Below are 16,329 nucleotides of genomic sequence, written 5' to 3'. Positions count from 1 at the left end.
TGCTGCGGGCATGGTAGAGGAGAATGCGGGGCTGCAGGCATGGTGCAAGAGAATGCAGTGCTGCGGGCATGGTAGAGGAGAAAGCGGGTCTGTGGGCATGGTACAAGAGAATGCGGGTCTGCGGGCATGGTACAAGAGAATGCGGGGCTGCGGGCATGGTGCAAGAGAATGCAGTGCTGCGAGCATGGTAGAGGAGAATGTGGGTCTGCGGGCATGGTACAGGAGATGCAGTGCTGGGGGCACGTTTCCAGCATCAGGCTTCTGTTTCTCATATTTGCAACACTGCCACCTTGGCTTCTGTTCACTCGTTTATTACGTTCTACCAAGTGAATGTTTAGACCTCTTCCAAAGCCAGTATTGGATGCTTGGTACCACAAGCTGCTCTTTGAGTCTGTCTAGCCATTTTGACCTGTTTGTTATGTGGGCCTGTTGGTGAAGAGGATTCTGGGAGGTCACATGACATCACTCTTATCTCTATTAATAAAACACAGACCTGACCGGAGAGGTGAGGAGGATTCTGGGAGGTCACATGACATCACTCTTATCTCTATTAATAAAACACAGACCTGACCGGAGAGGTGAGGAGGATTCTGGGAGGTCGCATGACATCACTCTTATCTCTATTAATAAAACACAGAGCTGACCGGAGAGGTGAGGAGGATTCTGGGAGGTCACATGACATCACTCTTATCTCTGTTAATAAAACACAGACCTGACCGGAGAGGTGAGGAGGATTCTGGGAGGTCGCATGACATCACTCTTATCTCTATTAATAAAACACAGAGCTGACCGGAGAGGTGAGGAGGATTCTGGGAGGTCACATGACATCACTCTTATCTCTACTAATAAAACACAGACCTGACCGGAGAGGTGAGGGGGATTCTGGGAGCTCACATGACATCACTCTTATCTCTATTAATAAAACACAGACCTGACCAGAGAGGTGAGGAGGATTCTGGGAGCTCACATGACATCACTCTTATCTCTATTAATAATACACAGACCTGACCGGAGAGGTGAGGAGGATTCTGGGAGGTCACATGACATCACTCTTATCTCTATTAATAATACACAGACCTGACCGGAGAGGTGAGGAGGATTCTGGGAGCTCACATGACATCACTCTTATCTCTATTAATAATACACAGACCTGACCAGAGAGGTGAGGAGGATTCTGGGAGCTCACATGACATCACTCTTATCTCTATTAACCACTTAAGCCACGGAGGATTTGGCTGCTAAAAGACCAGGGTTTTTTTTGTGATTTTTTTACTGCGTGACTTTAACGGACAATTGCGCGGTCGTGCGACGCTGTACCTAAACGAATTTGACGTCCTTTTTTTCCCACAAACAGAGCTTTCTTTTGGTGGTATTTGATCACCTGTGCCATTTTTTGATCATGCGCTATAAACAAAAAAAGAGCATCAATTTTGCAAAAATAACAATATTTTTCACATTTTTTTATATGAAATTCCCCCAAAAAAAATGTAAAAATCAAAATTTTTTAACATTTTCGGCCAATTTGTTTTATGCTACATATGTTTGGTAAAAAAAAAAATCGCAAAAAGCGTATTTTGATTGGTTTGCGCAAAAGTTATCGCGTTTACTAACAAAGGGAAAGATTTTTGTCCATTTTGGTGTTTTTTTTTTAACGCTTAATGGCGGCGATCTGCAATTTTTTTTCCGGTACTGCGACATTGCGGCGGACAGATTGGACCCTTGACTGACATTTTTGACACTTTTGGGGGTACCAGTGAAATTACTGCAGTAATCAGTGCTATACATATGCACTGTTACTGCAAAAATGACACTGGCAGGGAAGGGGTTAACTGTATTGGAGAGGGAGGGGTTAAGTGTGTCCTAGGGGCGTGATTCTAACTGTATAGGGACATGGCTATTGGTGTAAAAACAAAGATCAACGGTCCTACATAGTAGAACCATCTGATCTTCATTTTTACACCAGGGAGAATGACGGGCGGCTTGTTTACATAAGCCGCTCCGCCTTTCTCCCTTCACCGGAGCGATCGTAGTGTGACCGGCGGACATCGGGTCCGCCGGTCACACGCACTGACTTGTCAGTGAACAAGCCGCGGCGGGCGCGCGCCCGCCCACAATTGGCTCTCAAGTCAATGACAGGCGAGTGACGTACCCATACGTCACTCTGCCTGGCCGGGGCTGACCACCGCAGTATATAGTCGTGCGGCGGTCGGCAACCGGTTAATAAAGCACAGACCTGACCGGAGAGGTGAGGAGGATTCTGGGAGGTCACATGACATCACTCTTATCTCTATTAATAAAACACAGACCTGACCGGAGAGGTGAGGAGAATTTCTCTGGTGAAGCTTGGTGTCCATTTGACCATTACGGCGCCCACACCTCACTCGAAAGACGAGAGAGAATAATAAGAGAAGTTGTATTGTAATCCTCACACACCTTACAGGTTTTCCCACATTGTATGGGGAGTGTTTAGGTGAATTGGTGGATTTTGCCTCTGTACAATCATAGGAAACTAGAAATCTTCACCAGCATTTTATATCATGCAAATCTTGTGTCTGTATGGTGACTGTATCATTGTGTGTGTCAGGTTCCTATAAGGTGTCAGGATGTCACTGTCTATTTCTCCATGGAGGAGTGGGAGTATTTAGAAGGACACAAGGATCTCTACAAGGACGTCATGATGGAGAATCAGCCGCCCCTCACATCACCGGGTAAGAGGAGACTTTATTGTAAAGGAGAGAGCAGTACGGAGGATCCACCTAGATCCCCCATCATCTGATAAACACATAGAAACAATGTATTCAGTCAGTGTGTGTGTTTCCTACAGATGGATCCAGTAATGGGAACCCACCAGAGAGATGTCCCCGTCCTCTGTATTCCCGGGATTCCACACAGGAAGGTCACACCATCCCCCACCATCATCAGGTAGATGATTGACAATTATTGGTAGTTATAATTTCTACACAAGCATGTTTGTTACAATGAATGTTTTATTATATATTCAGATTGGAAACCTCGGAGATTATAAAATTATTGTAAAAGAAGAGTATAAAGAGGAGGATGAGGAGTATGGAGTGATGGAGGAGTTTTCTGAAGGACGCAATGATATGATGGAGCCACCTAATACCAGGAACCCACCAGAGAGATGTCCCCGTCCTCTGTATTCCCGGGATTCCACACAGGAAGGTCACACCATCCCTCACCATCATCAGGTAGATGAGGAACAATCACTGATAATTATGATTTATACATGAGCATAAATGTTCCAATGTTAGTTTTTTATTATTTTTCATTATTTTTCAGAGTGGAAATCTTGAGGACTATAATATTATTGTCAAAGAAGAGTTTAAAGAGGAGGATGAGGAGTATGGAGTGATGGAGGTGATTTCAGAAGGACACAAGGATATGACGGAGCCACCTAATACCAGGAACCCACCAGAGAGATGTCCCCGTCCTCTGTATTCCCGGGATTCCACAAAGGAGGACACTCCTACAGAGATCAGCACAGGTGGGTCATTAACACTAAATCCATTCCTCCACCCATACTGATCACTGATTGCTCCAAAGTAGGGCGGGGACTGGGTGATATCAGCCTGTAATGCCCTGGTCACTTTCCTGAGCTGTGTTCCCCGTCCTGTATTCCTGTATTTCTCTCGGATAATCTTCCTTCTCTGTGCTGCAGATACAATTTATGTCTCTAGACTGGATTTATGGAGATTCTGTGGGGCTGCACTCAGTATTTGGTGGGTGGTCATGATGTTATGGCTCATCGGTTTATTCTATGATACATACCCCTGACCCCTGCACTATATACTCCATGTTGTACATTACATACTCCTGACCCCTGCACTATATACTCTATGTTGTACATTATATACTCCTGATCCCTGCACTATATACTCTATGTTGTACATTACATACTCCTGACCCCTGCACTATATACTCTATGTTGTACATTACATACTCCTGACTTCTGCTCTCTCCCCTCTACCCACTGCTATATATACACATAATATGGATTCTCTTTTGTTACACCTATTTCCTACCAGCTGGACATTTTATATCTGATGATCTGATTGGAGGACAGACTTTTACATGGTGATAATAATGTGATAACATCCTCCAACTTTGGAACCTTAAACAGAAAGTGATAATGAGGGAGGAGTCAGTAACCCAATGATGGTGGTCTTCAGGATCAGTCCAGTCTTCATCTTGGTTGTTCTCCCCCCATCCTCACTCTCTGACCTCTGGTGGGGCTCAGCCCCGCTGTTATTCATGACTAAATCATGGACTAAATAAGGAAGTGCGGGACTTCTTGTGTTGGGAAGATGGCAATGAGTGATAGAGGGGGAGGGGACACTCGTCCTATAATCCCCTCATCACTGTCACTCCTATAAAAGACAGTTCTCGTTGTTTCCTCACTCTCTGACTAAGGTCCATGAATAAAGAAATGAACTGGTAGGAGATCAGAGGACCCATTTACTAGTTACCTTGAGGGGGGAATTGTAAGATCCTCAGAGACAAAGCTGCCTGATGTGGGCGGAGTCCTGGTTTAGGGGAACCAATCTGCTGTTGTCTAGTAATAATCTTTGTATTTCTATTTTAGTAGATGGACGGGAGATGAGGAAAACCTCAGAGGATTGTCTCACTTTGTCTCCAGACTGTAAAGTAGAAGATGAGGACATCACACAGTATAGTCCAGGAGAAAACCCGGCGACCGCAAATGTCCATCCGGCACCACACAGTGTAGATGGACCATCGTCTTCCTCCTATCGTGAGGAACCTCAGACTGTTAGGGACGGTGCCGTCCTTCCAATAGATAAGAAGTTTCCCTGTCCTGAGTGCGGGAAACGTTTCCGTTTCAAATCTGGTCTTAATGAGCATAAAAGATCTCACACGGGGGAGAAGCCACATTCCTGCCCAGAGTGTGGGAAATGTTTTTCAAAGAAGTCCAATCTCTCCATTCATCAGAGAACTCACACAGGTGAGAAGCCGTATTCCTGTTCTGAGTGCGGCAAATGTTTTTCAGTGAAGTCCTTTCTTTATAATCATCAGAGATCTCACACGGGAGAGAAGCCGTTTTCCTGCCCTGTGTGTGGGAAATATTTTTCAAACAAGTGGTATCTTTCCATACATCAGAGATCTCACACAGGAGAGAAGCCGTTTTCCTGTCCTGAGTGCGGGAAAAGTTTTTCAGATAAGTCAAATCTTTACAATCATCGGAGATTGCACACGGGGGAGAAGCTGTATTCCTGTTCTGATTGCGAGAAATGTTTTATACAAAAATCAGACCTTGTCACACATCAAAGATCTCACACGGGGGAGAAGCCATTTTCTTGTACTGAGTGTGGGAAAAGTTTTTCAAAGAAATCCAGCCTCAGCAGACACCTAAGGTCTCACACGGGGGAGAAACCATATTCCTGTTCTGAGTGTGGGAAATGTTTTTCAAAGAAGTCCAATCTCTCCATACATCAGAGATCTCACACGGGGGAGAAGCCATTTTCTTGTGCTGATTGCGGGAAATGTTTTTCGGATAAGTCCTTTCTTAATAATCATCGGAGATTGCACACAGGGGAGAAGGCACATTCCTGCCCTGTGTGCGGAAAATTATTTTCAAAGAAATCCTATCTTACCACACATGAAAGATCTCACACGGGGGAGAAGCCGTTTCCCTGTCCAGAGTGTGGGAAATGTTTTTCAGATAAGTCCAATCTTTACAAACATCAGAGATTGCACACGGGGGAGAAGTAACTTTCCTGTCCTAAGTGCGGGAAATGTTTTGTAAAAAAAATCACAACTTGTCACACATCAGAGATCTCACACGGGGGAGAAGCCGTATTCCTGTCTTGAGTGAGAGAATTGTTCCTTATTGAAATCCTGTCTTCCTGTACATCAGGGGTCCCACACAAGCCTGGAGGTGTATTAGTGCATTGAGTGCGGGAAATGTCTTCTATATGAATGTTGGTGGACATGTGGGGAAGACGCACACCCTGATATACACCTCAGATATCCTCCATGGCTGATCTTCATCATGTAAGAAACACTTCATAAGGAGATCAGAGATCACCAAAGACATGGATGAAGTGTTGTCCCGTGTTGGCCATTGATAGCAGGAGAAAAATAAAAATAAAGTCCTTACCTTTCATTGGCTGAGTACATTTTGTGGTGTAAAAAACACATAGAGGTTTATTTTTTTAAAAATGTTGGATAAATATAACACGCATTTCTCCAGCCTTGACAAATTCTGTCTGTATTAGAATGAGGCATATCCCGGGAAATTATAGGCCGGTCAGTCTGACATCGATAGTATGTAAACTTCTGGAGGGGATGATAAGGGACTATATCCAAGAGTTTGCTAAAGAGAACAACATCAGTAATCACGGCAGTAATCAGCACGGGTTTACTAAAGGCCGTTCTTGTCAAACCAATCTGTTAACATTTTACGAGGAGGTGAGCTGTGAGCTAGATAGTGGGAGACCTGTGGATGTGGTGTACCTAGATAGTGGGAGACCTGTGGATGTGGTGTACCTAGATAGTGGGAGACCTGTGGATGTGGTGTACCTAGATAGTGGGAGACCTGTGGATGTGGTGTACCTAGATAGGGGGAGACCTGTGGATGTGGTGTACCTAGATAGGGGGAGACCTGTGGATGTGTACCTAGATAGGGGGAGAGCAGTGGATGTGGTGTACCTGGTTTTTGCTAAGGCATTTGATACAGTTCCCCACAAACGCTTAATATATAAAATAAGGTCTGCAGGCATCGACCACAAGGTTTGCTCTTGGATACGGAACTGGCTAAAGGGGCGTGTCCATAGGGTGGTAATAAATAACGCATACTCAGACTGGTCTGGGGTGGTAAGTGGGGTCCCCCAAGGCTCAGTCCTGGGAACAACCTTGTTCAATTTATTCATAAACAGCATTGAGGACGGGGTCAGTAGTTCTATATCAGTTTTTGCAGATGACACAAAATTGGGCAGGGCAATAACTGCACAGCATGAAGCTGAATACAAGTTAGGAGGGGAACCCTTGGGGGAATCAAAAATGGAGAAAGATCTGGGAGTCTTGGTAGATGATAGACTAAGCAACAGCATGCAATGTCAAGCGGCAGCTGCCAAAGCCAGCAGAATATTAGCATGCATAAAGAAAGGGATGTATTCCAGAGATAAGACTATAATCCTTCCACTTTATAAAACTCTGGTCCGACCGCATCTGGAGTATTCTGTCCAGTTCTGGTCGCCAGTCCTCAGGAGGGATGTGTTGGAGCTGGAGAGAGTCCAGAGAAGGGCAACTAAACTAATTAGGGGATTGGAGGACCTTAATTATGAAGAGCATCTGCAATCGCTCGATTTATTCTCCCTGGAGAAGAGACGCCTGAGGGAGGACATGATAGCAATGTATAAATATCTCAATGGTGATCTCAGCATAGAAAAAAAAAAAAGAGTCAGTCGCAAGGAATGCATGAGGACACGAGGCCATACAATGCGATTAGAGGAGAAGCGTTTTAACCTCAGGCTACGCAGGGGGTTCTTTACTGTAAGGGCTACAAGATTGTGGAATTCTCAACAGTCTACAAGACTGTGGTAACTGCGGGAAGTATGGCTATATTTAAAAGACTCTTGGACGTACAGCTCAAGGATCAGAACATTCAGGGGTATGAGAGGTGATTACGGCCACACACACCTACACAGGTTGTACTGGATGGACTATTGTCTTTATTCAACCTCAACTACTATGTAACCATATGAATAAACTTGGTGATTTCCTATAATCATCAGCTCCATCTAGTGGCCATAAATTGGTGTTTCGCTATTTATCCTGAATTAGACCTTTCAGGAAAAATACCACTTCAAAGAGCATAAAAGATCTCACACAGGGGAGAAGCCAGTGTAGTGGTCCCTTACATTGGTGACCAATGGGAGAAGGACCCCTTTATATCAGTGGTCAAGGTAGCGGTCTCCTACATTGGTGACCAATGGGGGAAGGACTGTCCTGTATCAGTGATCAGTGTAGTGGTCCCTTACATTGGTGACCAAAGGGAGACAGATCCCCTCATACCAGTTGCCAGTGTAGTGGTCCCTTACATTGGTGACCAATAAGAGAAGGACCCTCTTATATCAGTGGTCATTGTAGTGGTCCCTTACATTGGTAATCAATGGGAGAAGGACCCCCTTATATCAGTGGTCAGTGTTGTGGTCCCTTACATTGGTAATCAATCGGAGAAGGACCCCCTTATATCACTGGTCATTGCAGTGGTCCCTTACATTGGTGACCAATGAGAGAAGGACCCCCCTATATAAGTGGTGAGTTTAGTGGTCCTTTACATTGGTGACCAATGGTTGAAGAACCCCCTCATATCAGTGTAGTGGTCCCTTACATTGGTGACCAATGGGAGAAGGACCCCCTTATATCAGTGTAGTTGTCCCTTACATTGGTGACCAATGGGAGAAGAACCCCCTTATATCAGTGGTCAGTGTAGAAGTCCCTTGCATTGGTGACCAGTGGGAGAAGACTGACGGTGAAATGAATTTATTTATCAAACATTCAGTTTTGATGAAGCAGATATATTGCGTATACTTTATACTTAGAAGACCAATGGGGTAAGTTCTGAATTTCTTGTGTTTGAATGCTATCTACACCTCCAGCTAGGAGATCGCTCTCTGTCTCTTGAAGGCTTGTTCTTTGGAGGAACTCCTGGAAGTAACCAACCTGTGTGAATGACCATTATCGCTTCAATTGAATTCCTCCAGAAACAAGGATGAAGCTTCGAAGAAGTTAGATAGCCAGGTACCACCTATCTTAGGACATATAAATTGTATTAGAAAGCTCCAGCTTGTCAGACCTACCTTTCTGCACACAATTCCACGTATTGCTTTTTGCTCTTCCTGCATGCTTGTGGGAAGGTGCAGCGTGGTGCCAGGACAGAAAAATACAGAGTCTTAAGCCTCGTACACATGCGTCGAAAATTGGCTGGGAATTTTCGTCCGACGACCGATCTGCCGATTTTCGGCTTGTTAGTATGATTCTTCCGACAACCGACTCCGACTTTTCGGCCGAAAAAAATCTGGTGTGCAGGCTATAAAATTTTTGTTGGCCGTCAACACAACGGCCGATTTTCGTGCAGTCAGTACAGATTTCGACAGGGAAAAATCTGATGAGCAAGTCTGGGCATGCTCAGTGAAGAAAGAAAGCAAACCCCAACACATGACATCACTTCTGAAGTAGAATTTTGTTGGGCGAGAAAATTTGTGTGCAGTCTAGACACATTCCAACCAACAAAACACAATTCTGGACAAAAGACGGACGATCGGTCGGCCGATAATTGTTGCGTGTGTACGGGGCTTAAGGGTAGAGAAACCGGAATATATTGGAACTGTAGTTTGGCAATACAGAACAGGCCCGGCAGGACGGCAACTTGACAGGGAGCACTTTACCACCGGAGGATTTTCCTGCTTTACTTCCAGGCCACTTTTTGCAACTTGGCACTGTGCGACTTTAACTGACAATTGCGCGGTCATGCTACGTCGTATCCAAACGAAATTTACGTCCTTTTTTTCCCCACAAACAGCTTTCTTTTGGTGGTATTTGATCACCTCTGCGCTTTTCTTTTTTTGCGGTATTAATAAAAAAAGAGCGAAAATTTTGCATAAAAATTGACATTTTCTACTTTGACAGTTAAAAAATATCCAATATATTACATTTTTTTGTCATATATTTAGGCCAAAATGTATTTAGCTACATGTCTTTGACAAAAATAATTCTCAATGAGCGTATTTTTAACCGCTTTAAGCCCATTCCTGACCAGGCTATATTTTGCGATTCGGCACTGTGTTACTTTAACGGACAATTTTGCGGTCGTGCAACGCTGTACCCAAATTAAATTGATGCCCCCCCCCCACAAATAGAGCTTTCTTTTGGTGGTATTTGATCACCTGTGCAATTTTTAATTTTTGAAAAAAAAAGCGACAATTTTGAAAAAAAAAAAACTATATTTTTTACATTCTGATATATAACATTCCCAAAAAAAATGTAAAAATCAAAATTCTTTAACATTTTAGGCCAATTTGTTTTCTGCTACATATTTTTGGTAAAAAAAAAATCACAATAAGCGTATTTTGATTGGTTTGCGCAAAAGTTATTGTGTTTACTAACTACGGGAAAGATTTGTAATTTTTATTGTTTATTTTTTTTTCACTAGTAATGGCGGCGATCTGCGATTTTTTTTTTTTTTGCGGGACTGCAACATTGCGGCGGACAGATCGGACCCCTAACTGACATTTTTGACACTTTTGGGGGTACCAGTGACATTACTACAGTAATCAGTGCTATAAATATGCACTGTTACTGTAATAATGACACTGGCAGGGAAGGAGTTAACTTTTTTGGTGATCAAGGGGTTAAATGTATGCCTCATGCTTACTGACGTGTGTGGGGGGAGGGGATTGTGTGACACAGACACAGATCGCAGGTTGAGCTATGCTGAACCCTGTGATCTGTCCCTGTCTGTCACAGGAGTACCGCCCGCTTTGTTTACACAAGCGGGCGGATTTCCTCACTTGATCCCCGACGATCGGGGAAGAGCGGTGGTGATCACCGCCTCTCCTCCCCTGGCCCAACTCCCACTGTGTCTCAATACAGCGGGAGCGAGCCTCAGGCGGCGAGAGGGGGCAGGATCCAGCGACGTAGGTCTACGTCGCTGGACAATAACGAGCCACTTTGCCGCAGTACCCTCAACGTGAGCGGTCGGCAAGTGGTTAAACAGCGATGTGTCAGTAGACGTAGGCCTTGGGTGTGCCGGCAGCATCTAACTTGAGGGGTGCAATGTGGCCTGGCCGGTGGAGACCCAACTGAGGAGGCTTCCAGATAGGATGGAGTGTCCCTGCACTTTCCCTACTCCTCTGAAAAATCTCCATGATGCTAACCACTTTCCCTGCCAGACGGGTATCCTCTCCTACTACTGTAGTGGTGTGCCCCTTTATCCAGATGTAGGTGCAAGTCCCTTTAACTCGATTCCCCACAATCCTCTGGGCTCCCAGCATCCCCTGAGTTCCAGGACATGCCCAGAGAGTATAAATGCCAGCTCCGCCCAGCTTCCTGTGTTCAGAGAGATCCTGCCTGATGGGAGAGCAGTGACTGGACAAGTGAGCTGTCCCCAGGTGCTGGGTCCTCATTCGATCAGTCTGGTGTGTGGGCCACCAGCAGTGAGCACAAGAGCACGCAGCATCTATCCAAGCCCCAGTCACTGGAGAGGACTCTGTTACAGTCCATGTGGAGAAGCTGTCCAAGCAGTGGGTTGGTCCTATCTACGGCCCCTAGAGCCTCCTGACCAAAGTCAGCATCAGCAGTGCCTGTGTGAAGTCTGTGCCTGCAGGAAATCCCCTCAGCTCACAGTCTGCTGAATGAATGATTAATCTCTTGGAACACTTTAGAATCTTCAGATCTTTATCTGTTCAGTAAACTGAACTCAGAACACTCTGCTGCCATCTAGTGGCCATTACTAGAACTGCAATAGAATTGTTTTCACATGTTTTATGAATGTTTCTCCCTTCCTCATATTGCTGTTTTGTACTGCAAACCCCTGTTCACATGATCTCCTGTGTAATCTACGTTCCACATTGTTAAGTAAAGTAGAAATTGCGCATCACCACTGGTCTGATCATTTGGCTGATACCATTACATAACACTACTCTAGACACATGTGAAATGCGCGCAAACCCAGGAGCCAGGGGCTTAAAGTGATTCTAAAGGCAGAAGGTTTTTAACTTCATACATTCTATGCAGAAACTCATATCAGTGGTCAGTGTAGTGGTCCCTTTGTCAAGGTCTTACCTTGCCTTCCTGTTGGCAGCCATCTTGGACATGTGCAGACTGCTGTCTCTTATAAACTCTGTTGCATCATCACTTGTCTGCTGCCTGGGCGTCGCTCAGTGATGATGTTGCACACCTGACTATATATATCTATCACCTGATGGCTTTCAGACCTTGCCCTTGTGTTTGTGCTCCAAGGTGCATCACTGCTAGCAGTCCTCTGGTCTCTGTGGTTTCTCCGTACATGGCTTGGCTTGGCAGACGACCTTCCTGGCTCTCGATTCTGCATTGGCAGACGACCCCACATTGGTTGACGACCTGGCTTTGGCAGACTACTCGCTTCTAGACTCGACCCTGGTTTAGATGACTACCCACTGCTGGACTCGATCCCGGTTTGGATGAACACCCGCTGCCGAACTTGACCCAGGCTGTTCTTGATTTCGCTCCTCTCTCTCGCTGTGTGTTTATTATTGTTGCATAAATAAACTGCTTTATTTTACTTGCATCTTTGTGTGGTCTGGTTTCCTGGCACCCTGACACCCTTACAGTGGTGACCAATGAGAGAAGGACGCTCTTATATCAGTGGTCACTGTTTGTGGTCTCATACACTGGTGAACAATGGGAGAAGAACACCTTTATATCAGTGGTCAGTGTAGTAGTCCCTTACACTGGTGACCAATGGGAGAAGGGCCCATTTATATCAGTGGTCACTGTTTGTGGTCCCTTACACTGGTGAACAATGGGAGAAGAACCCCTTTATATCAGTGGTCAGTGTAATGGTCCCTTACACTGGTGACCAATGAGAGAAGGACCCTCTTATATCAGTGGTCACTGTTTGTGGTCCCTTAAACTGGTGAACAATGGGAGAAGAACCCCTTTATATCAGTGGTCAGTGTAATGGTCCCTTACACTGGTGACCAATGAGAGAAGGACCCTCTTATACCAGTGGTCACTGTTTGTGGTCCCTTACACTGGTGACCAATGGGAGAAGGGCCCACTTATATCAGTGCTCAGTATAGTGGTCCCTTTGCATTGGTAACCAATGGAAGAAGGGCCCCCTTATATCAATGGGCAGTGTAGTGATCCCTTACACTGGTGACCAATGGGAGAAGGGCCCACTTATATCAGTGGTCACTGTTTGTGGTCCCTTACACTGGTGAACAATGGGAGAAGAACCCCTTTATATCAGTGGTCAGTGTAATGGTCCCTTACACTGGTGACCAATGAGAGAAGGACCCTCTTATATCAGTGGTCACTGTTTGTGGTCCCTTACACTGGTGACCAATGGGAGAAGGGCCCACTTATATCAGTGGTCAGTGTAGTGGTCCCTTTGCATTGGTAACCAATGGGGGAAGGGACCCCTCATATCAGTGGTTAGTATGAGAGGGACATTCTTACATCAGTGGGAAGACGGCCCCAATTACAGATCACTGATGTCAGTTGTTGCTGAGAGACAGAAATTGTTCATTGCTCATGGAACCCCTAGAAACCTTTGGAGGAACCCTGGCTGAGAAAGGCTGGACTAGGCAGTAATATATTTCTCTCCCCCTTGGTTGGAGTGGAGATGACCCCATCTATAAGGATATACAGTACATACACACACAGCACAAGGCCGTGTTCACACTACGAGACGGTTCTCGGGGCTGCAGTTCCTCTGAGCGCCACAAGATGGTGATCCCTCTTATACCATAAAGATATAATGTTTTAGTTCTTAAAGGGAATTTCAGAACCATGCAGGAAAGGAAAACTTTTGAACTAAGAATGATACTTCTTTTTGACACAAAAAATAATGGCTTAAACTTAGATATGGGTTTCCTTACTCATTATCCTACAGTTTTACGACCCCCTCCGTGACTATCCCCCCCCCCCCCACCTTCCCCTGTCTTCAACTCTCCCTCTATCTTATCTCACTAATCAAGCTAGTTTTATTACCATGCCAGTTTAACTTATGTTTGTTTGGTTTTTTCCTTTTTTTTTTTTTCCTTTGGCTTAGAGATTTTGTGTTTCTTTACCATGCTGCTAACATTTTGTGAATCAGTACTGCTTGGATCTTGATGAAGGGGACATACCCCGAAAGCTTGTCCTGAAAAATTGTATGTTAGTGCAAATAAAAAAAGTATCACGGACAGTACTCAATGGTCTCTGTCGCAAGTGCACTAATACCGCTACAATTACCTCAAGCATGATGGAAGATACTGCATATAGCCGCATAAAGAAGCAGTTAACCAACCTGATCACAAAGGAAACACAGATCAACAGTGACATCTTCTTTCTCTCAAGATGCCAAAAGAGGAACCTCATACCTCAAGGTCTCCGGATGCAAACACACTGAACTCTCCCTATGCAGAAGGACTTTGCAGACGCACCAGCGAAAGATTAAGGAACAACCTCATTCACAAACTGTATGGTAAAAGGGAAACCATCAGGCATCAAAAGCAGCCGGTGTTTGAAACCTTAACATCATTGGTCCCTACAAGCATCAACCAAATTAAGAATGAAATGGAAACCTTACAAAGACGACTTCAAAAACTTGCCATGAGCAGGAAGCAAAAAAAACTCCAAAAGCTACACCAAGAGCAGGCCTTGTGGATACAACCCAAACAACATAAAACAAACACAACATCTATAACTCCTGCTATCAGTGACTTGGAATCAGATTCAGAATCCCAAGGTATCATCTGTGTGAATGCTGACCTGACTGAAAATGCGGATATAACAGAGGAACTAGGAATCATTAATTTGTCAAATCATAAACTTTCTGAACCAGAAATAACAGTCCTCTCCAAAGGCCTCACGTTCTGCCCAACCACCAAATTGGATAATTTACAGGTATTGTCAGATATGGAGGAATTCTTCAGGAGACTAATGGCCGTACACATGATCTGAAAATCGGACGAAAATTAACGCTTGTGAAAGGATCGGACGATAATCGGATCGTTAGTACACAGCTTACGAGAGGCGATCACAACAGTTCACCCGATATTATCCGGTCGTGCAAGCATAAAAATTTTGATCGTATGATAACACATCGTACGATAATCGTATTATCAGTATGTTGTTCGTCCGAAAAAAATGGTGAGCAGTAGACAGCGCATGAGCAGTAGACATCATTTTCCCCTCACACGCTACAGCGTGGTTACGCATACCGGAAGCTAAGAATTATCGTCCGAGAAAATTCGTATCATGAGTAACCTCTCCCTTTAAGCGAATATTATTGAGAGCTGCTAGAATACGAAAAATAACGGATGGAAAGTCGCCCGATTTTCGGATCGTGTGTACTAGGCATAAGGCTCAAAGAATATTTTCACAGAAATGAAAGTTATCCAAGGACAACAGAAAGTGACAAAAAGAAAAAGAACAGCAACTTCACACCTCCACAAGGACGCAACCCAAAACTGGACACCTATATTGACAGCTTCAGACTGTGAGTTTTTTACATAGTAGGTGAGGTTGAATAAAGACAATAGTCCATCTAGTTCAACCTGTGTAGGTGTGTGTGGGCGGAGTTCCCCCTGTGTAGGTGTGTGTGGCTGTAATCATCTCACATACCCCTGAATGTTCTGATCCTTGAGATGTAAGTCTAAGAGTCTTTTGAAAGCCACCATACTTCCCGCAGAAACCACCTCTTGTGGTAGAGAATTCCACAATCTTGTTGCCCTAACAGTAAAGAACCCCCCGCGTTGCCTGAGGTTAAAACGCTTCTCCTCTAATCGCATTGTATGCCCTCGAGTCCTCATGCAATCCCTTCGAATGAACAGCTTTTTTTCTAAGCTGGGATCCCCATTAAGATATTTATAAATTGCTATCATGTCCCCCCTCAGACGTCTCTTCTCCAGGGAGAATAAATCGAGCGATTGTAGACGCTCTTCATAGTCAAGGTCCTCCAACCCCCTAACAAGTTTAGTTGCCCTTCTCTGGACTCTCTCCAGCTCCAACACATCCCTCCTGAGGACTGGTGACCAGAACTGGACAGAATACTCCAGATGCGGTCGGACCAGAGTTTTATAAAGTGGAAGGATTATAGTCTTATCTCTGGAATACATCCCTTTCTTTATGCATGCTAATATTCTGCTGGCTTTGGCAGCTGCCGCTTGACATTGCATGCTGTTTCCTAATCTATCATCAACCAAGACTCCCAGATCCTTCTCCATTTTTGATTCCCCCAAGGGTTCCCCTCCTAACGTGTATTGTGTTTTTATGTTTTTAGTCCCCAAGTGCAAAACCTTACACTTCTCCACATTAAACCTCATTTGCCATGTCGTTGCCCACTCCGTTATTTTGTCCAGGTCATTCTGTAGGATATCTGCTTCATGCTGTGCAGTTATTGCCCTGCCCAATTTTGTGTCATCTGCAAAAACTGATATCGAACTACTGATCCCGACCTCAATGTTGTTTATGAATAAATTGAACAAGGTTGGTCCCAAGACTGAGCCTTGGGGGACCCCGCTTACCACCTCAGACCAGTCTGAGTATGCGCTGTTTATTACCACCCTTTGGACACGCCTTTTTAGCCAGTTCCGTATCCAA

The 16,329-nt window shown here is 44.7% G+C and overlaps 2 protein-coding genes across 2 annotated transcripts in view; both read left to right on the top strand.

Moving 5' to 3' along the window:
* Positions 1-16,329, top strand: part of LOC309564465 (uncharacterized protein) — a gene marked incomplete at both ends in the record, with an annotated part of 1,172,539 nt that overhangs the window by 756,186 nt on the left and 400,024 nt on the right. The window contains 1 exon segment of the mRNA XM_082269095.1: positions 4,924-5,534. Within this exon segment, the coding sequence (XP_082125221.1) occupies positions 4,924-5,534 (611 nt within the window).
* The window catches only part of LOC309562896 (uncharacterized protein), a 142,653-nt gene that overhangs the window by 117,181 nt on the left and 9,143 nt on the right, over positions 1-16,329 (top strand). The gene's annotated exons all lie outside the window — the stretch shown is intronic.

The sequence above is a fragment of the Pelophylax lessonae genome (genome assembly GCF_965119305.1).
Source record: "Pelophylax lessonae genome assembly, chromosome: 9".
Lineage (NCBI taxonomy): Eukaryota > Metazoa > Chordata > Amphibia > Anura > Ranidae > Pelophylax > Pelophylax lessonae.
The sequence above is the reverse complement of the archived record's forward strand: the minus strand, read 5'-3'. Positions and strand labels throughout refer to the sequence as shown.